At 40.2% G+C, this 22992-nt stretch overlaps 2 protein-coding genes across 6 annotated transcripts in view; both read right to left on the bottom strand.

The window, feature by feature from the left end:
* RAD54B (RAD54 homolog B) overlaps positions 1–22992 on the bottom strand; it is a 123119-nt gene that overhangs the window by 51376 nt on the left and 48751 nt on the right. The window lies entirely within an intron of this gene.
* Positions 12325–18965, bottom strand: FSBP (fibrinogen silencer binding protein). The gene is made up of 2 exons (XM_006019989.3): positions 18532–18965; positions 12325–13274 (listed from the first exon to the last, which is right to left on the bottom strand). The coding sequence occupies exons 1-2, from the start codon at positions 18900–18902 to the stop codon at positions 12749–12751; spliced, it is 897 nt and encodes a 298-aa protein (XP_006020051.1). The 5' UTR covers positions 18903–18965; the 3' UTR covers positions 12325–12748.

The raw sequence follows: 22992 nt of genomic DNA, 5'->3' as shown, positions 1-22992 counted from the left end.
ACTTCCGCCCAAGTCGGAGAACTTTGAGCACGCTGCAGAGTGACTTAAGAGAATTCCTGACTCGTGGCAGAGCGAATCGATAGCCTAATCAACTATCGATTTTTCTCCCCGTCGCCGAACGCTATCCCTCGACGTAACCCCTTTTCCTGCATGCCTGTTTCGTTTACGGATTCGCTGGCCCGGGTTTTTGCCAGCTGGAGCAACTCGTGTAATTATTTAAGCGATCGGACCACCTGCGTCGCGGCTACTAGCAGTGTAAGTAAAGCTTTTTTGCAACCAATACGTTTTGTCTGCCTCTCCATTCACCAGCCCGCCCAACAGCCGAGCAATTTGTAGATCACCTCAAGTCGGCTCCGGCCGTCTGAGACAGAAATAACTTCTGTTGTCCATGCAACCTTAATTCAGCACCCCTGTGCATGTGCATTAATGATTTAATTACGTGACCCTCATTTTTTCCTACCCAGGATTCTGTCTCATTCATGCACTGATGAATCACAGTGCAGGTGTGAAAGAGGCTGTTATCTGTCTCTCCCTTCTTCATTTGCCATTGCTGTTGGAAGACATGCAGTGAAGATGAGGACGGTAAGGAAAATGTTTAGTGAAAATGAAGACTACAACAGAGACAATGGTCCTATGAATGAGATATATGGATTGTGCCCTGGGGAACTGGATTCTATGCCTGCCTCTACTACAGACTTTCTATGTGATACTGGTCAAACTTTTCACAGGGGATCACTAATTGCATGCTTCTGTTTTCTCAATGTCTAGGTTGGCAACCTAAGATCTATTAAGGTCTACTGAGCATTCACAGCTGTACCTGAAGTCAATAGGAGCAGTGCTTCGAATATACTAAATGCTCAACAAGGGTACGTATTCCAAAAAAATCAGGCCCTAGTCTGAAACTGGGCTCCCACTATTAGCATACTCTACTGACCTTAATCTCCCTTTGCCTCAGCTACCAATTTGTAAAATGGGAATACTATTATTCCCCTCCCACCTCACAGGAGGGTTCTGAAAATACATTTATTAATGCAGAAAAGCACATGAGGAAATTAATCATTCTGCTTGCTGAACAAGATTTGAACAATGTGCAGAAAAAAAGGCACAGGACCATTCAATGAACTATGAGGAGAAAACAAAATTCAGAATAACTGCATTAACTAGCCACTGTCTATTTGGTCACTGAGGCAGGCAAGGGTCCTTTGGAAAAAATAATGTATGTTCATGTAATTGAAGACTATCACTGGCAGAAACAAGGGGGTTGAATTAAAGGTGCACAAGGCTGCACTAACTTTTGAGCGCTTGACTTTGTAACCTTAATAAGACTCTCTCAAAGTAGGGGTTTTTTGTGTATGATAATGGAAACGTTGAAATGGACATAACTACAGCAATTGTAAATGAAGCCATTGTAACATCATCTTTTAGCAAAACATTTAGCTTTAAGATATGCCTTTACTGGGGGAATGACAGATGAAGGGAAGACTTTTAAAACATTCGTTTTATGCTGAAAACGACGTCTTGAAATCCAGCTGCCTGGGTTAAATTTTAATAACCAAGCTGAATGCTTCAGCCAAGTCTACAGAAAGGGATGTTCAAGTCCTTTTATCAAAGGCAAAAGCAATATCATAGACGATTGTGAAATGCGGCAGGCATCAGATGGTGCCGTAAACCAGATTATGTAGATAAAATGTTGAACCCATTCAAATGCCATCCAAATTGATTGCTTACAATATACCCTAAAATGTTAGTCTCGCAGTTAGTCCACACTGTTAGTCATCTTGTATCTTGTTAGAAATAAAAGAGCAAATGCTGTTCAGTGACAAATTATGCAGATACAACTTAGAAACTAAAATATATACCATAAAATCCATATATTTTTCCATGTTAGTGCAAAATGCACATTTATAATTGTCTTATTTCTGATATATTTTTTCTATTTACAGAAATAGCAAAACATTCAGCAAAATTACTAATAGGTACCCAGCAACTGAACAACATTTTTATGATATTTAATCATGGGTTAATAGTTCCTTAGTCAAGGGAAACATTTTTCAAAACAGCTCAGAGATGTAGGCATGTAATTCACATTAAATGTTAATGGGAGGCATGCAACACATTCCTTGTGTGCCACTTAGAAAATGCACCCATTGGCATTCTCTAAGTATAAGGCATCACTTGCAACAATTTGCCCCTCCCCCTCCCCGAACTAATAAAAATAACTATATTTCTGTGATTTACGAAAAAAAATCCTAGCCATTTCCAGAAATCCAAAGGCTCTTAGATTTGGGTGAAAAAAAGTAGGCAGATAGGGATTTAAGATTTATGAATACTTGGTATTAACATCTATTTTAATACATAAGTGAAATATGTTTCATTGTATTTATTGGCTGTTTGAAGGAAATTCTGTCAGTAGTAATCTTTGATTGCCTTGAATAATATTGACTTAGAAAATCAAATATTAATTTTTGCTTTATATTTTAAAGAGCATTAATCAACAAAACATCATATCCCCTGCAGTATGTATGAAATGCAATCCATTCCTGTTCTGCCTACATTATTTAAACATACCTGTTTAAAATTTATGAGATTACCTAGGAAGAAGGCACAGGGAAGGATTCACATTTTCAAGAATTTTCATGTTATGCAGTAATGATTATTTACAGGCTAGCTGCTAATGTTCTGGAAGGGGTAAGGAGCAATCTTTCCATATCAAGGTGCATTTACATTTAACAAGCCTTATCTTTGTAAACATCATCCATTCAGTACTTCAAGCAGCAAATATTTAACACCCAAACTCACCAAATCTAGTGCCTCAGTTGTAACTTGCACCAGAGAAAGTATATAGAGCCATGGGGGACAGGGAGAGGGAATTCATCTCTATCAAGCTAAGTGATGCTTATTATTCTCCCTTTGCTGGTTCTACATTACAAGAGAATGGAAACCATTTTAAATTACACAGGGATGCCAATACAAATTCATAAGCATGAACCTCTCTTATGAGCCATAGATTCAAATGGCATTGGACAAGCTCTACCTTGTCTAAAGCCTGTCTATTTTTGATGCTGAACTGACACTTTATATATATCGAGTGCGTGTCACACACTCATGTGGCTGGTTTCCACCAGCAGTCTGGTTTCAAGTGAAATTCTCAAGGGTGCTCTGCTACTCTTTAGGCCACTGTAAGCTCTTCTACTAGCACCTGTGGCATGTGAGACTTAGCTGTAGTTATGTAGCTGCCATATATATATATATATATAGAAAAATCTTGACTATAAATATATATGGCAGCTACATAACTACATATGCTATATAAATATACTACAGCTAAGTCTCCTATGCCACAAGTGATGGTAGAAGAGGGTGTACACACACACACGGGAGGGAAAAGGAGGGAGAGGGAAAGAAGGACTATTAGTTTTTCTCTTTAAAATTTACACCCTGAAGACATTGCATGTAACCTGTTTGGGCTTTGTTTATATTTGAAGAACTAGAATAGCTAAATGGGTTAAAAACAGGTGTTTAAAATAATTTCTGCATTTTTGCTTAAAGCAGTTTCAGTATCAAGCTCATTTCCAAATCTTAAAAACACTTTTGAAAACAGCCTTCTCTTAAAACCATATTACCCTAATGTTAAATAATTTATTATAAAACATTGTTGTCAGGAACAAATTTCATCACCTAAGGACAATGATGAATACTAGGAAGTCTTCAGATATAGAGTAAGATCCTACTCAGCTGAATCCCAGTAACGAGGGAACGAAATCACTTACTTTTGTGCCCATTCTTCTTTATTTGACAGAATGCAATATAATATGGATCTCATCTTGTGGCCTACCTGAACCCTAACTTTTTTAGCTCTCTTGTCTTACCACTAAGGTTTCTGGTCCATGTTTTTGTGGATCACAGTTGTAAGCAAAGGGGTGTAATTCAACTGAATATCTTAACAATCTAAAAGTAAGTAGTCTGATATAAAATTCAACACACTAAATGGATTAACATGGTCTGACAGGTCTCAAAATGTAATTGTAAATAGGGATTCACGATTAGGTGAATATATTTCCAGTACATTCCACAAGAAGCCAGACAAAGTACAGTTAAAACAGCTGTGATCAGACCCAAGGAAGAATTTCTTGCATTCAAAAACTTGCCTAACTTTATACCAACTACACAGTTGCTCCAATAAAAGATATCACCCTAAGAAATGTTTGCCTCTCACATAACTTCTGGATCATCATGGCTGCAACATCACTCTTACATTTCCCCTTCATCTCGTCAGAAGTAACCAATCACATCTCCTGATAGATTTCCTCCTTAAAAAGGCTAGCCTCTTTGGGAATAAAAAAGAAAGGTCCAGATACCTGTCTTGAGAGAAAGGAGTTAAAGCCGTGGTGCATGGCCATCCACCCTAGCAGAACAATGATTACTTTTAGTTAATCTTAGCATTACTGAGTACAGACCCTGGAAGGCTCTGTCATTCATCCACAGGGCAGCAAAGAGCCTATTATGCCTCTCAGCAATAGCATTTATGTATATAAAGTATTCAGCAAGTGGATTAATACATGGACTTGCCTCAGCACAAAAGTCTTGCCAGGCTAAGACCTTTCCATGCAACATTGCAAAAGCTTTGTCTGTCAAGTAGGTTCCCTACCAGCCTTCTGGGAATTCAAGGCTAGGTTTGGCAAATCCTGGATTTGCTTTTGGGAAACAGTATATTATTTCAGTGTGACTTAACTTCACAGCGAATGCATTACAACCTGCAAAACAAAAGGTGTACATGACACCCTTTGACTTCTGGGGTCTCAACTCCTCTATTCAGAAGAGCTTGAAATTCAGTACAAAGCAATCTCCAAATGTCTTTGGACTCTACTAGTCTTGGGAGAAGGGTAGCTATCCCATCTCCTCTTTGGGCCACATAAGACTTTTAATATAGGACTCAAGAATAGTAGCACTAGTTCCCATAATGACCCTATGTTCTGTGCTGGAGTCCATACTGGGGAATCTCTGGATGCCTAACTGGAAAGGGACCTCCCCACAATTCCTGCCTTAAGTGTCCAGGTACAATTCAGTGCCTAGGTTATTTATGTATGTATTTTCTAGTCTGCTCAGAGCATATATTTATAATCCCAGAATAAAAAGGACATAGAGAAGACTAGCTTTGTTTTAAAACCACAAAGGAAATACTGCCAATACCCAGCTATGACAAATTCCATGCTTCAAACAAATGCAAAATTGCCTGCCACAAAAGGAACAGTAACTTGGAGTGCATCTGTCTCCCGGACAATACCCAACAACTCACAGAACAACATCCCAACTCTTTTGGAGAGCAAGCCAAAAGCACAGTGCACAGATCTTAATGCATATTCCCCTTTTTCATACAAACACAAGGAAGTAATGGGAAACCACTACTTTAAAAGAGATTGCTTAAATTCTCCATCTCCTTGCTTAATATACAAGGAAGAAAAGATCCAATTCTTTAGGATGCCTGGAAAGTCTGGAGATAAAGAGATCCTGGCTCAACAATTCTGTTCACTCCATGGAGGTGGTCTGGGGATCAAGAGAAGTTTGAGAAGCACCAGTCCCAAAGAGCCAAGTCCTCTAAAGGATGAATACAATGACATTTTATTAAAGGCATTAAAAATGAAATCTGCAGGTTGATAAAGAATAATGCAGTACATTATCATCATTATCCATCGCTAAAATGCTTATGAAACAATTCTAAAATAAAATGAGGTAAGAGTAAGAAATTAAAAGCTCAGCACGCTATTCTAAATGTTTTTAAGTAATACAATATAAAGTTCAGGGACAAATCCAGAGGGGTGCCCTGGTATATTTGCACCACCCTTTCATTCCTGGTCTACACAGAGTTTAAAACCAACTGTCTGGCAGTAGCAGGCAGGACTGAGGGAGTCACTTGACTTCATGGCTTGTTATAATCTACTCGATCCTTTCTAAAAAGTTATATTTGTTTTTGCTTCAATCTTAAACTGAATAATACAGTCCTAGGCCCCTAGCATGTTAGGAAAGCTTCTAGTTTCTCTTTTAACTGGAGAGAAATATATGATGTTTTATATGTGATGATCCACCTCACCATCTGTACCCTTCTTTTCAAAATTCTAGACCCACACATGATAAAGTCTGAATAGTCTGGGATTCAGGAACAGAGGGCCATTTGGTTGAATATTTCCTAAACCTAGGTGTTTTGGAACAAATCAATTTTCAAAAAAATAAACAACAACAACAATCATAAATCTGTAGTTGCTCTTTATTTCTAGGCACTTACACTAATGTCATCAATGTGGTGTCCAAGCACCTTTTAAAAAGCACTTTGACCTGAAATATGGGAAGATTCCTTATCAGCAGCCCTGTATGTCATAGTCCCAGTCAGCAAAAGCCTTTATTGAGAACATTATGGCTTCACCTATTGAGAAGCAGGAGGCAAAAGGTTTGTCAAAGATAATAAACTAAGTCCCCACATTTGCAGAGACACACTTTACATACTTTTTTTTCATCAGGGCCAACCCTGCGGGACAATGGGCAATGTCCATCTTGCCCAGCAAAATGGATCAGCTGTGCCAGAATAGCTGATCTGCTCCATTTGGTGATGGCTTTTTATAGCCTAAAACAGGTATACCTGGTAGTAGTCAATGAAAGTACAGAGTGATGAAAAGGTGCTGCTTTCCAAACAGTAAAAGCAGACAGTTACGCCCAGCAAGCCCAAAATATCAAGACAAAAAGCTCCAAAATATTGGAGACAACAGCGAATTGGAGATGTACTATTTACCAGAGCACCCCTGGGAGTAACTAGGAATAATGGGTGCAAACTAGTGGAGAGTAGATTTAGGTTAGACATTAGGAAGTAATTTTTTTTTACAATAAGGGTGGCCAGAATCTGGAATGGGCTTCCAAGAGAGGTAGTACTATCACCTAACTTGGAGGTCTTGAAGAGGAGGCTGGATAGTCACCTGGCTGGGGTCATCTGACCTCGGTCCTCTTTCCTGCCAGGGGCAGAGGGCTGGACACAATGATCCATTGTGGTCCCTTCTGACTCTACAATCTATGAATCGCTGCCCATGAAGAGTTATAACAAAAGGAGGATTTTTCATTATTTGGTTGTAAGAGAAAAGCATTTCTTCCTCAAGGCAATAATAGTTTTAATTGGTAGCCTTGCCTTTATCAGAGCTCTCAAACCTTTAACATCTCTTTAACCTTTGACATAACTACCCAGTCCTGGGGTGTGACAGTGTAGAGGAAACAAAATAAAAAAATAATCAAGGAAGCCAAATCACTCACTGTCACAAGCAATTCAAGGGTAGACAGGGTTGCCTCCTTGACTGAAAACAAGGTTCAACAATACTTCTCATGCAGTTTCAAAAAGGAAATCTACAGACACTTGAAAAACTAATGACAAATGACAAAAGTTTAACCAAGTGATGTTGTAGCCATAATAGTCCAGGAATTATGCAAGAGAAGGATTTTGGGGGGTAATATTTTAACAGGTAAGTACAGGCAGTTGCAGGATAAATATAAACTTGCACATAGAGATGAGAACCTCCGTCACTGATCTGAAAGGTCAGCATATTGTAATTGATTACAGGAAATTCATCTTTTAGCCTCCATCAAGGAAACAGATGATGTGCTGGAGCAAGCATGAAAATAAATCTATTGCTCTTTCTAGTGAAATGTTCTGCTATAGTCGTGCTAGACACTATGGAAAACTTGAACAGGTAGAAAGAAAGATATATATCCTAACCTGACCATATCAAATTAATAGAGTCCAATTCCTCTGGTAGAATTGAAAAAGAAAATCACAAAAACAAAAACACAACTTCTTCCTCTGAGAACCTACGTGAAAAATGAACTTCCAGGCTATCAAGGATAGTTGGAGATGCTAACTTACATCTAGAACAAAAGCTCCAGTGAAACGCAGTTGTTAAGGAGTAACTGGTGATATTCCTATAGTTAGAGATGAACAGTCACCCCAGAAACTGTAGGATTGTTTTTTTATTTTTCTTCAAAACACCTAGACCAGTGGTGCTCAACCTTTTTTGGCCAGGAGGCCAGACAGGCGGTGCCTGAACTCTCTACAGGCCAAATTTGACCAATAGACTCAATTTGGTGCCTGGGGTGGGCAGGGTGGTGCCCCATCCGGCCATGCAGAGGGAGGCAGCCCAGCCCCATTCCAGTTGTGCAGGACTTGGCCCAGCCCCAATCCAGCCACTGGCAGGGGGGAAAGGAAGAAGCATGACCCAGCCACAATCCAGCCCTGTCAGGGGAGGGGGGCATGGCCCCGCTTTGCAAGAGGAAGGTGGCATGCCGCAGCTCCAATCTGGCCAAGTGGAAGGAAGGCGGGATGGCTCAACCCTGCAGTTGGGGTTGGGGTGTGGAGAGGGGACGTGAGTTGGCTCTGAACCAGCTTCCCCTGAACCAGCTGCTCCAGGGGAGGGGAAGGGACGTGATCTGACCCAATGGTGAGAAGGGGGTGCAGCCCAGCTCCAACCCAGCTGTACAAAGGGAAGGGGATGTGGCCCATCCCCAATCAGACCAGGTGATGAGAGTCTCATGGCCCAATTCTTACCTGCAGGTCTGCAGGACTCAGGATTTTGGCAGCAGGGAAGGGTGGCAATGCTGCCACTGCTCCCCCTGTTGCCAAATTTCCTGACCCATGGGGAGCCCTGTGGGCCAGATTCCAAAACTCCACAGGCTGCATTTGGCGCACAGGCTGAAAGCTGAGCACCCCTGACCTAGACCAATGTAGAACAAAACACTATTATAGTTTCTTGCTATGATCTTAAGGTAAATGAGTACCTCATTAATTCAAGACTGAAATTCTTGCCTGCCAGAACCCATTTAGCCAGGCTCTGTTACTAAAGGCAAACTCACACAGAAGGCCGGAGGTCTCATGAGAGGCAGGATTCACTAATTCCTGGCCTAGAAATATAATGGTCTGAAGGAGAGAGATGCTGAAATCAGGTTCATTGATAAGAGAAAGGGAAGGACCGAAGTACGGGGCTGTGTTCCTACACATGCTAGTTTAGTGTGATTGTTAAGGGCTAAAATAGCAAAAGTTCATAGGACTTCAGGTTCAGGATTGTCCATAGCTCTAACATAAAGTGTACATGGAAGAAAGAGCATGTTTTAAAGAAGGGATAGATGCCCAAAGTCTAAGAGGCACCTAACATGGTGATGCAAACCAGATGTAGAATCTGAAGATCCAACAGCATTTAAAGGGGAGAAACACCACGAACAGGACTTCTTGATAAACTGAGTGCAAGAGAGATCTTGTATGCAAGAAGTGCTGTTGAAGGAGGGGGAAAGGACTTATTTGGATGGCATCTTTTCTTGGACCAACTGCTTGCTTGGGAAAAAAAATAAGACAAGCTTGCAAATACAAGGCATTCTGAGTCAGGTCTGAGGAAAGCAGCACGCATAGAAATTAATAAAAACAGTGGGGGCACGCTGAGCTGTAAACTTGGAGAGGGAAGAAATTCCCAGGGGGTCGCAGATAAATGAGCAGAAAGAAAGACGCTTGTTTAATGGGAGATCAAGACCTATCAAAAGGATGGAGGGTCATTATTGCCTGTAGTGTGAAGGAAGAATTTCAGGAATCAGGTGGATTATAGCATACCATGAAGTCAATGTCACTTGCTTCTTAATGTTCAGGCAGCTTATGAATTTGTTCCCAAATTCACCTTGAGGGTTTTGGTATAGGAACATGAGGATAGTAAGGTCAGAAAGAAGTGGTTGTTCTATGACATTTGTCTCTCTCTGTCCTTTATTTTTTGCCTGAGGAGGAAATTCTGAAGTGAATAAGAGGTAGAAATGAGTTCAAGGATAAATTACAGACAGTGAAGTGATATAAAGGATGAAAGAAAAAAATCAGACACAAAAGAATCAGAACAAAGGAAATGGGAAGTTTGAGAATACTTTGGATCAAAGAAGCTACCTGCAAAAAGATGAGAACTGATGAAACGCCTTCCTTTTCCCAAATGAAACAGAAACAATACCACCACAACACAGAATAAGGAGGCTGGAAATAGGGTTCTATTAAGTTCTGCATATTCTATTATAATTTTACCCACCCATATCTTTCCCCTCCATAATCTAAAACTCTTCTATTCCAAGTCAGAAGCCAAATGTCGCTGGGCCTGTAGAGACTCTGTGATCTAGATCAAGAGAAATGAACAATTAGGCAGAAACTTTTCCAATGTCTATGTGGAAGGTTCTTAAAACCAAAATAGTGTGCTGTAATTAAGACCACTGCTGCAACAATATAAGTCCTATGTGACCTTTTCTATGGCCCACTGAAAATATTAATGTGTCCATGACCATATGTAATGGGAAAAAAGCTTGGCATTAGCTACATGGTAGTGGCTCTTTTTACTCAGAAATCACATTTGAGGTGGCAAAGCGCCACAGGGAAAACACTTTCCCCTCCTAGTGAGGTTCTGAAATTGCAGAGCTGGAACCACTTTCACGGGACATTCATTTCCCTAAGTTTACAAGACATAATATTAGAGTTCTGATTCTGAAGAATGCTGGAGTTGGCCAAGGTCTGTACTAAAATTGAGGCCACTTATTAATCATTGTCAATGCATACAAAAGGCACTATGAAAGGAATGAGACCCTCAGCTTAAAATGCTGCTCCAGCCTAAATAATTATTGTAAATAAACAGTATTGTGAAATTCCATATTCATGAACTGATTGCAAATATTTACAGTTGGCAAGCAAGTTTTGTTTGTTCTGTTATCCTCCCTAGTAACACTACACATAACATCCCTCATCCCAGACTTCAAGAATGAAACTAGTTTCTCTCTATCTCTCCACAAGAGACAAAAGGTTTTTTTAAAGGTAAAGTCAGATGTAACAATTGTATTGATATCAAATGATACCAGTATAAACTGTTATGATGTAACGATTGCATCTTCCTTCTCCTGAAAGCATACCAAAACCACTGCAATTTTTAACCCTGTTCCATTCAAGGTTAAAGTTACAGTGACAGCTAATTTGTAACTCCTGCCTGCATGCTCCTGTAGTGATACATCAGAGAATGCTTGCTCCCAAGAGGCAGTTCCCCCCCCTCCCCTTTTAAAACAGTTAAAAGTGATATTGTCCATAGCCTTAGCTCTATTAGACCCTCAATTAAACGTACATAATCCCATAGCTTTCAATCTGTTCTATTGTTTACTCCTCTCATTACAAAAGGTAAATGTGAGGGGCCCAGTACACTTGCAAGAAGTGACAGGACTTAACACATTCAGTGGATCTGCTGATTTAGACCACTGCCCCACAGTCACATACTGAGGCTCTGTGGGGGTGGTGGATGAAATGAACCTCAGGAAAACTAATGGCAGGGGTGCAAACAGTTACATAAAGAAAAACCTCTCTTCCCTGAGGCTTTAGTTCTCCTGGGCCTGCTATCTCTCATGATGCCTCAGCAAAAGCGAAATAACCTTTGCTCTCTCTTTCTCCCCTTAATCCCATGCTTCATTTGCTTTTCTTGTGCCAGAAGTTGGCAAAAGGAGAAAAGTATTAGAAGGTGAGGAGTCAGAGGCCTGAGGCAGTTGTTCTCCATTCACCCAGCAGATACGAGGACAAGATCTGGATAGTCTTGGGCTTAAGGACTATAAATTTACAGGCACTGTATTGTCTTTTGGTTCTTCCATGTTGGTTACAGCAGTATGTGAAAGGCTAGAAGAGTGGATCGATCCATTTTTTGTGCTTGAGATAATATTTTTACTGAAAAAATAAAAAGGCCAGATTTATAAAATTGATTTACACCATTTATAAAAATGATTTTAAAAACTTACCAGTTATGAAAGTGATCCAAATGACAAAAGAATGGTATGTGGATTTTTGGGTCACAATTACTTATGTACAGTAAGTACCGCATTTAGCAGCTGAAGCAAATGGTGACATTGGTCCAAAACACACCTGCAAATGTCTTGTCTGCACATGCATGATAATAATTATGCATGCAAATGAACAAATTAGACCTCTTCTTGGTTGCTCACCAGTATAATTACCACAACTGAATACACAATCATAGTAATTCTACTCCCGAATTATGCATGCATAGTTTTGAAGATTTAGTGTCATCTCTATTTTGATACCATCTCATAATACTCATCCACTGAATACTATACAAAGTATTACAGCTTTAAAAGATGTGCACTTATTCAACCTTCTTGCTGTTGAACACTAAAAAAAAATCATTAGTTTACTATGTTTTCCAAACCTGTATAACATCACCACATTCTTGCCATTCCTGTTGGGTTTCATCAATTTAAAATGAAGAAAAAGAGAGAAACAGCCTTTTTTTCCTCTTTATGTATATTTATTAACCTGTAAATAACTTCATGAAGAATACTAAAGGATAAAGACCACTTTGAGAAAGAGTAATGCATAAAATCAACATGTTTTGGAAGCACTGCCTAAATTTTCATTAGCTTGTTATAGCTCTGATAAAGATCAGTGGAAGATTTCAAAAGGTAGTTGTTTCATCTTACACACTTAGATCTACAGTATCCGATTATACTTCAGACTAGAAGAGATGGGAAGATTCAAACCTGAGCAAGACACTGACACTTTTGCTAACGTACATAAACAACAAAATGAAAAACATGCATTTATTTCTCAAGGCTAGATTTTGATCCATTCCATTCACGTTAATATAAGAAAGTGTTTTACTAGCCCAAAGGAATTATAATAAAGTATCTTAGAGACTGTAACAGAGAAGTGATAAATATTTTAGATACTGTTATATTCTGGTAGATCACGTCGTAGTCGTATTGCTTTCAGCTTCTCTACTTTGATTTTTGCTCTCAATAGTTCTTCTTCTAGCTGCTGTTTTCTTTTCAAACCATCCCTTTTTTCTTGAACATAAAGCCCAATTTTTCTTTGATTTTCCAAGATTATTTGATGCTCCTCCTTCAGCATTTGCAACATCTGTGGATCATATCCACACATGGGCCTAAAACGTTCTCCTACCTCAAACCTAAAAAACTCATCTCTTCTGGGAACAGGAGATGGAGACATCATCATCCTCATATCAACTGAAGATACAGAAGTTGAAGGAGATCTCTCCATAATATGCACTAATTGGTGTTCTTCACCCTGTTCTAAATTCTCACTTTGTTGTGAATCTACAATCAAAGAAGGAGGAGGTTTGACATCCTCTTCTGGTTCCAACTCCATTGTGACAGCTGCAGGATGATGATCCAACACTGCCTGTGGTGAACAGGCACCAGCAAGTGTTTCTTTATCGATGCTGGCACTAAAATACATAAGTGATATTTAAGTTATTCACTGGAAATAAACTAGCATAGACAAAAATAAAGGAATAAATTTGGTAATCTATGCCAATTTAAGTGCTACCCTCTTTCAGATAGTTTACAGGCAAAGTCCCACTCTTAGGCTGTCATGGATTCTGCCTCTGGTTAAAAGTATCCCACCCCAAGCATCCGCCTGCCCCCAGTCCCAGCCCCAGCCCAGCTCCAAGCAGCTCCTTTAGTGCATACTGTGCTCAGGGAATCAGAAGCTAATTGGTATTTTGTTTTATCCTCCTTGGTTAACATGTGACCCTAGCATTCTTTACTGCATACTATTCAAATCCTGTTCTGAAGACAGAAATAATTTCTTCACAGGCTTTCTATGGTGCTCATCATTATAGTATTTGAGTGCATGAATTCAGTCATTCGTTTTCACAAACAGTAAAAGATTATTTCCATTTCCAGATGTAGAATTGAGGCACAGATACTTGAACACCAGAAGCAAGAACTAGTTTTTGGTGCCCAATCTAAGATGTCTATGGCTTGGTATTTTAGAGAATTCAGCTTTCCTTTTACAAGTCTTGATTTGTTCAGAGCACTGCTCCTTATTGATTTCAGTTATAGTGAGGGCTCAAGCAGGTCTGGAAATCTGGCCCCAGCTACCTTATATGAGGCTTGCAGAAAATGAGGAAATCAGAGTAAGCAGCCACCTATAAAAGATGCAATTTAGGTGCACAGTACCATATAGAAACTCTTTAATACAGGCAGGGATACAAACAATTCCTGGAGGTACCATTTAATTGTCTTAACAATGTGATCGTTCCTTCCCTTTCTCCCAACTCTTTGGTTACAACGATTTTAAAGCCTGCAACAAACAGGGCTAGAGTCTGACCAGCAACAGACTCATTCATTACATAGCCCAGATTCATTCCCCTTGCAATGTTCACCCTGTGCACTGAGACAGGTTCAGTTTGGCAAAACCAACATGTGTTCATGTAACTGAAGACTATCGTAATGCATACCAATAAAGTAACAATTAAGGTGGTACAGCTTTAGTTCTGACCCTTGTTAACTTGTATGATTTTAAAATATTAACATGCTCTGAATGTGTTTGTATGTTGTTAAAGAAAGCAAACTGAAATTCCAACACATGGGACCATAGCAACACTTGCATGGGTCACCCAACAGGCTTGGAAGTTTGACTATCAACACTCAAGTATCAACAGTAATTGCTGTTAGCAGTAGTAGGCCCTTAGTTTCTGTGTGAGCTAGCCACCAGAGGGTGATGAAGTATACATTGTCCAGTATACAACTGGAATTTCCTGGCTGCAGACAAATGTGGAGTCAGGAACCTGAAGTTCCCCCCAGAATTCTTAGGAACATACTTCTAAGTTCAAAACCCTTCCAGCCTAGTCCCATTCTCTCCCTTGGTATCATTTGCTCCCCTCAAAGCCTACACCATCCCCAGCCCCTCACCTAGTCTTTCTCCCACTCCATTTTTTCATGTTTCAATTCACCATCCTCATTTCATTCCCTTCCCCGGTTCATCCTAGTCTCCTTTCCACTATCCTTTGTGCCAGTTTCCTTCTCCCCCATCTTAAGGCCCAGCTCCCCCCTCTGCAATCCATTCAGGAAGCTTCCTCATCATCACTACCATCAGGGCACCACTGTAGCACCAAGAGCACAGGAAATACAACCTCCCTGCTCTCAGTTCCTTTGTCAGCCCCTGGCAGCTGGAGAGAACAACTGCAGACAAAGTCCTGCTGAGTCCCAAAGCCTCAGGCTGCAGTCTGTCCACATGGCATTTTCAGAGAATGGAGCTGTTAAACTCTAAGCAAGCCCACACAGATTTCAATACAAATAGCAATGACACATCTGGAAAACCACAGGGCACTTTTATACATGCTCCGGGGGAGGGGGGGGAGTGGTTTAATTAGAGTGGCTCTGAGAGCTGCTCTAATTAAAGCACCACCACGTCTCCTGTATCAGCGTCCCCATGCTTAAAAGTGGCCGCAGGGGTGCTTGAACTAAAGCATGTTTGATGAGCTTTAGCTCAGGCGCCACCACAGCCATTTTTAAGCACAGGGATGCTGATACACGAGACCCAGGAGGCTGGTGGACTGCAGCAATTGCCATGCTCCAGCGCACTCCATTAATTGAGTCTGCTCCAACGTGCTGGAACTCCAGTGCGCCGGAGCAGCTTCAGCGCTCAGTGATCCCCTCCCACCAAAATTTCAAGTTAGTTTCAAAGCAGAGAAACCAGTGCTTTTCAATTAAATTCTTGGAAGAATTTTAACCTTGCAAAACAAATGCATTTTCCTTGGCCTCATTCTGAGAGACAGCTGCACTATTTTAGCTGAAACTTTCCCAAAAGATTCAGCCTGAGGCAGATCTGCAGCTTAAAAAAAAACCCAGCCAAGGAGGTTCAAGTACAGCAAAGTTCTAAGTAACTGAAAACAGAGGCTAGGGTAAAGGCACATAAACAAGGTATCAGGAGATAGAGGTGGGAGGATGTGCCTTTGCGAGTGGTCTCACCCAGGTACATAGAGTAACTTAATCTATAAGGAAAGCTAAATGTACAGCAACTTAACCTGTAATGAAGGAGGGTTAAGCTGCTATAGGGTGGCTTTCAACTGCAGGGGAGGAACATGCACATAGGCCACTACCACATAATAAGTGAGTGACAAGATGCAATTCCCCATCCCCTTTAACTTAATGGTAAATAGTTTGTATGCCCATGCTCTTATAATATGGGAAATGCTAGACTAGCATAAGTACTGCCTATAACAAATCATATTCCTTCACTTCCAAAACCTTGTTTCCTCTGATTTCCTCCAAAACTTCACCTCCTTCTTGAACTCCCCTTGATTCTTGAACCTCCTGTGTCCTTTCAGGGGGCCCCAGAAGGCAGCGTTTTCCTTCCCAGGCAGGCATATACCATCATGCTCTATTTCCACCACAACAAACTTCCCATCTCCTCCCCACTCCCCTTCAACTGCAGCCTTTTCTTGATATGGCTTCCCTCATTCTTTCTTGCTGGTTACTAGCCTCAGGGACTTGTTTCTACCACTTAGTAAAAACACGACAATTTGGGAGAACAAACTAGAGAGAAAAAGAGGTTCCCAAAAAGAGGAGGAGAGGGAAGGCAGGACAGGATCTGATGTAATTTAGAGCCTTATAACAGTGCAGAAAAAAAAAATAACCACCACCCTGATCTATACTGGGCACACTGCAAAGACACCAGATGTCTAGGTGACTCAGTTCTGCAGATTTGTTATAGCTAAGTGAACAATAATGGATAGAAGGGGAAAAGAGAAGAAATTGTAATAACAAAGAGGATCTTCTCTGGCAGTTACAGTGTTGCTCCTGATAACTTCACTGAAAGAAAGGGACAACAGTTACCATGAGGGCAGGATGGTATTTATAAACCCCTGAGGCATTCAACTCCCAGGTTTTGTTAAATCAAACTGAGCTAGGAATTGTTTGTCAGATACCAAGCAACATTAGAGGTTTGGATTCACAATTCTTAAATTTACCTTCAAAAACCAAGTCATATTCTAATGTGTAAAAAAAAAACTTGTTACAGTAGCTTAATGTTCAGGTAAATATAACCCAGGATTAACACAAAGGAGTGCAAAATAATAGTGCATTTTGTCAAAAGTATTGCAAAGGTATTATTTCTACAGTTCTCATTGCATTGGGTATTAGGGACAACCATTTTGGGCAAGTAATAATCTAGTCAATGTTCTCAAAACCATAATGGATTCCAAAAATGTTTAAACTCCAGAAATCAAATTAGGGAGATCACTAGCGCTTGATCATTCATGATAAGCATTACTGCTGTATGCAAAAGCCCAGAGCTCCCAAAGCATTCCCCACCCCCGCTCTATTACCAAAGATGATGTGCGAGATATCACAGCCTTTATATCTGTAATTAGAAGGTTATTTTGTTCCCCAAATTTCTCTTGCACTGTGCCTTCCTGGGTATTCACCCCCTGGCAAGTAAGCTACATTGCTGCTACAGACTTCTTTATACCAAAGCCCTAGAAAAGCATGTTATTTTTAGAGCTTCTGGCATGTTGGGATTTAGGCAATTGTTAGCACTCAGTTCAACCAGTGGCATCATGAATCAAAACTTCTCTAGTGCACACATGCCAGCTTCTCTCACAACACTTAGCTGTTACACTAGAGCTACTGACTATAAGTAGTATCTGATTAATGGAAGCCAATTTCACATATTATTTTGATCTGCTAATGAAAAAAAATAAAAAATCATGGCTCTAATGTGATTTGAGGAATGGAGAAATTCAACTTTTCCCCTCACATTAGTTTAAAATATCTACACCCAAGGGAACCCAAATCTGACCCTGGGAGTGTTTTGTTCCTAAAATAACCAATACAAAACTAGCAGGGTGTTGCAAGTCAGATTTGAGGGGTATTAGCCAGCTGTGTGAAAGCTTGCATACTGCCTGCCTGTATTATGTCTAGCTCAAATCTAGTCAAATCTCACTTTACTGAGAAAAAAAAAGAACTGAAAAAAAGGAAAACTTCTCATTCTGTAGCTCTTCAGTCTCTGTCTATATGTATACATAGTCCCTAATATACAAAGCAATCCTTGAGTTTATATTGCAGTTCACTTTGCTCTGGTTTCCTTCACTGACATTCTCTGAAAAGTATTTTTAAAATCAATTTGTACTGATAAAGGCACTTGGGTGTATGAAGATGAATTTTCTTAAGGTCTGGATTCAGTTAAAACATGTTCAATATTTGAACACTAGAGTAATTCTTGATAAGGAAAGGGCGTATGAAATAGGTTTCATAGTTCCCAGAACTAACTTTATATGGATCTTATGTAAACTGTTAACAGTTTCATATGCAGCAGGAGACTGCAGTATTACCTTAAATGGAGGAGAATAGCCACGACTGGCAATGTTTGAATAATATGTCTATTAAAAAGGTAGGGGAGGGGTAGAGGTTGGAGATCCAATTTCTCTTTGATTCTTTTTTAACCCTCACTTTCCAGAGTGTGACAAAAGACTCTAAAACAGGCTTTGATACAGAGTTGAAAACTGACTGTAATGTGAAGTCACCACAAAGCCTACCAAAAAAACAAAAGGAAACATTATCTGACCATTGCTCCCAATTCTTTTGAGTACTGCTGTGGGCATTTTTAAGACACTGAACTCAAGTTAAGAAACGCTTTAGAGAGTAGATAGGAGGCGCCATAATTTTCATTTAATAACAAAGTAAAATATATCTCACCTTTGTAAACTGCTCCTGTCTCTTAAACACACACTGGAAATCTGTGGAATCATCTCCACAACTTTCTTGGTTGGCTCGGAGATGCTGCTTTTATAATCTGAATGGCTCTCCTTTTGCTGCAATAGCTCCTGTTTGGCATATTCTTTGAGCCTCTTGTACAGCGTGCGCAGGCCCTGTGCAGTACGAGGAGGGCGATCTACTCCGATGGCATTGTAGTTATCGGCTATGATATCCCAGCATTTGTTTTTTTCCACTATTACAGAATGCTTATTGGTATGTTCTTCAAGAATTTTAACATACGGCTTCACAAGTTTTAGCAAATCAAGCTTTTCAGATAAGGTAAAATTAGAAGATCTGGCCTTCCCAACCATTGTTATCTCCGAATTAAGGAGGCAGTTTCTGAAGCCACCATGCAGTCCCTAGCTGTGCTCAGCTCTTTTTCACAAACAGAAAAAGATCAGGCTTAACTAGGCTAGTCTCATTTAGGCCCACGCCTACAAGGGAGGGTTTATTAAAATTCCTTCAGCTTAAGCTGACGCAGGTTCAGGAAATCTGCTTAAGCCAAGCCTGACCTACATAAGGCTTCAGACTGAAGACGACGAGAAGAAACAAGCAAAATACTCTTTTGTATGAAGAGACCAGACATACACAGGATTTAAAAACATAAAGGTTTAAGGATTAGCACATTACCCAGCTAAAAATTACCTAATTTAGCTTGAGTAACAAGCTCTCACACATCTCAAACTGCAACTGCATTAGATTGAAAAATGTAATCATATCCAAAAAAAGCAACAATTGTTTTGTGAAATGTATTGACTGTTAAACTGAGCAGAAGGAGAAATGAAAAACTAGAGAAAGATAAGTGTGGCGTGTGTAGAGAGATCCCTAACAGAGCCCCCGATCACCGTTCCCTAGCTGCTGTTCTCTCTTACAACATTTGCATAATGCTAGTCCTGCTGTCAATCAGGAATTGCATATCCTCTAGCTAGTTAGGTTACACTCAGACTCAGACTCCAGTAAAGCTAAGCTTCTCCTGCATTTTGCAGTCTGCTTTAGCTACCTACACATGATTTTTAAAGAGGCAGTCTCTCGTCATGATCAAACATTTCACTACAGCAGCAAAACAAAACAAAAGCACACACACACCACCGCTGAATTGTCTTTTTACTACAACTTCTGCCTGCAGCTGTGCCCTGCTAAAACATGCCTGCTTTAAAATGTGTGTGTCATCGCCATTCAGCCTGCAGTGACTGAGAAATGGCATCATCTAACTCTCAGACTGCATGTAATAAAGGTTACATTCAATCATGACAGATTTACTGAGTACATTACACTGTACGGATACTGAAATTTTCATAATATCTACCAGGAAACAATCTACTTTTATGATAATTCCTCCAAGCATTCTTTTTAGTATAAAATCTGATTTTTAACATGATGTGTATTCCTCTTCAGTGCTAGTTATCTTGCATTTTTAATGTTTGTTTGTTCAAACAAAATATCACTTTAATCATAGCGTTATTTAAAAACACATATAAAGGGTTTTAAACATTCAAGGTCTAAATAAAAACAACAAAACCTGAACTTGCACAGATAAGGAAATAATAGGTCTTCTATAAAAAGAAAGGGCCTTGCTTTGTACAGTTCTGAATGCCAAATTAAAAAATAGGATACCCATAACTTTGAAAGAGTCCACAGGGGAGAAAAAATTTGATTTGAGGGGATAGTGGCAGTATCTTCTCAAGCCTGACATGGCTGCCTTTGGGGAGGAGGGGGGAGTTTGGGACAGGGTTGAAAGGAAAGAAATCTTATTATAGTTAAAAACATCTCAAAGCAATAAATAGGAATCTAGGCAGGAACATTTTTCCCCTTCGAGCGAACAGGAGGACATAGGCTGCATTCAAGGGAGAAGAAATTCAAACGAGAGCAGGAGAGGCTTTAACTGCCAAATGTCTCCTAATACAGAATAGTAAGCACTTTGGAAACTGTGTTTTTGCATGACCTGGCTCTGTTCACACTGGCTAACTCAACTGAACCCCATTTGGATGGAGCCATATTCAAACTGAGATTCAATTAAGTGTTTTATGGTTTTAATCCCACCTAGACAGAACCCAAGAATGGAAACACTTATGTGGTGTTGGGAGCACTTTAAAACACACTGCCTTTAATGCTCAGCCTACCCTCTACCCCTATGTTTTGCTCTTTGCCTGTAGTAGCACCCAGAGATGGACTGTTTGAAGGGAAGACTCTAATTGTTCCCTTTTCATTTTTGGATTTATTCTTTTTAGTGTCTTATTTGGATCTACAATAATAGCAATAGAAAACGAGTAATGTGCCACTCTTTTTTAAACTGACAGCCAAAATAGAACTAAAGAGTGATGATAATAGTTTTGCAAAGTCCAACCTCTTTGGATCTGGAGAATGAAAAGACATTAGTTCAAGTCTGATTTAAGTCTGTATTATTTATTGCCCAATGCAATAACCCACGACCTATCTATCGGCTATACCCACTTAAGTAATTTCAGCCAGACTACTGTGATTTGATTTAAGTATATATTATATGGACTAGCATTTGAATTACCTTTAAAACAGAATGTCTTGTAAAAATGAAAAAAAATCCTTTAAAAATGAAGGACCCCTCCCCGCTTCCCCATACCTTTTCTTTGTTTTAAAGCCCTAGCCTAAGACCTGGTCAATACTTGCATGAAAGATTACTACAGAATACAAAGTGCTGCTGGAATGGTCCTGATAATTCAGCAGTTAGTACTCTTTCTTTTCACTCAGTACCAAACCAGAACCTCAACACTCTCCTTTTTTTCACACCTCTTTGCTTGCAAAGGGCCTCTGCATTTAACAGCAAAAACTCAATAAAAAGCCTTTTCCCCCTCATAATCTTTGGACTTGCTTGGTCTTCCCTATGGAAGTTATCAGAAGTTTCTCAGAGGGGCCAAATACAATTAAACACAGGCAACTGGTAGGAGGGGCACGAGGGGGAGGGCACATGGCCCCACTAAGCTTGGCTCCCAACTCGGCACTGCTCAGGATGGAGCAGCTTTTTGTCATGAGGGTCAGCAGCGTGTTGGGGGTGGGGCACTAAGCCACAGCACAGAAGTATAGGTGTGGATATAGGGCTTTTGGCCTGCCCCCGGGCCCGCCCCCAGGCCCACCCACAAATTGGGGTCTCCCACCCCCAGACTCAGGCACCAGTCACCTCTGCAATTAAGCCACTGAATCCTTAAATGATAATTCAGGTGGAAGACATTTTCAAAACATTAGCAATTCACTAAAATGGGAACTGTAAGAATGGATCAGCACAATTTTCTGTTAATAGGAGGGAGTTGTAGTAAGTTGGGCAGTTAAGAGCAAAGGTTAAAGCGATTAGGTAACAGGAAGGTCTGACATGTTTGCTGCATATATCAGACAAGATCAAAACCCAAAAGGAATTCAAAATGCTGTTGGGAAACTAGCAAACTGGATCAAAATTCTGAGATACAAACAATCAGGCTACTTTTGGGAAGGATAGGTGGGAAAGTTCAAGAGGAGAATGAAAGTAAGAATTTGAACATTTGGGAGTGGTGAGGTCCACTTGATGCAACTGCAAGGGCATCCTTAATAGGCTTCGGGAAGCATCAGCTGTACCTTACATCTAGGAATGGAGCCGCAAGATCTAGAACTAAATGCCATTTTAGAAACTAGTGTCACAGAGTAACACCACGCCAGTTATCCATTTGACATACTGACTCTCCCTTGAATACAGTAAGTACCCAGTTCGATCTCTCTCCTATTATTCAAAGCCCTCAAAGCAATTGGCCTCACATACTGAAAGCAAACATCTCTTCCCTCTGTATCCATGACCTTTTAAGGTGACTGCGCTCTATTAGAACAAGGACACTGTCAAACAAAAGGAGACTTCAGAGTCCAGGAGACAAGTTTCCCAAGCTGAACCAGACTATGGAGCTAGCTTTCACAAGACCCAAGAATAACAATTTTCAGAACTAAAGTTGAACTCATGTAATCATACTGTCCTTTCATCTGCTAACTTCTGCACCCTCAAAAACTATCCTTTCCAGATTACATAGAGAAGAGAAATCTCTCTAACTAAATAATAGGAGTAGAAGCATAGCTGAGTAGCTAGGATGCACAGGTTACTGCCCCTCCTCCCCCCCCAGTTACATTACTGAGTATAAAATCAAACATAAAGTCTCATTGCAGCTGCAGTTCCATCTACCATGATCACACAGTCGCCTCAAAATCCAGTCCGTGGGATAATGCAAAATATTAAAACCAAACTACTAAAACAAGGCCATGCAAAATCTTTGAAACCCCTTACTTGGATCTGATCTCAGACCTCACACGTTCAGATCCTTGTTTAATCTGGGAATAGTTTCTGCTTAAAACAATATGCCTCCAAAATATTACCATATTTACTCAATTATAAGATAAGCCCCCCCCTCCCCATTC

Source organism: Alligator sinensis, unplaced genomic scaffold (assembly GCF_000455745.1).
Source record: "Alligator sinensis unplaced genomic scaffold, ASM45574v1 scaffold273_1, whole genome shotgun sequence".
NCBI classification, from domain to species: domain Eukaryota; kingdom Metazoa; phylum Chordata; order Crocodylia; family Alligatoridae; genus Alligator; species Alligator sinensis.
This window is presented reverse-complemented; position numbering and strand designations above follow the sequence as displayed.

Bases quoted from the DNA above. Each gene is read 5' to 3' on its own strand.
- FSBP (XM_006019989.3), bottom strand. From the start codon at position 18,902: ATGGTTGGGAAGGCCAGATCTTCTAATTTTACCTTATCTGAAAAGCTT. The intron at 13,275-18,531 runs GTGAGATATATT...TATGTATTTTAG, and splicing joins GACAGGAGCAGTTTACAAAG to TGCCAGCATCGATAAAGAAA.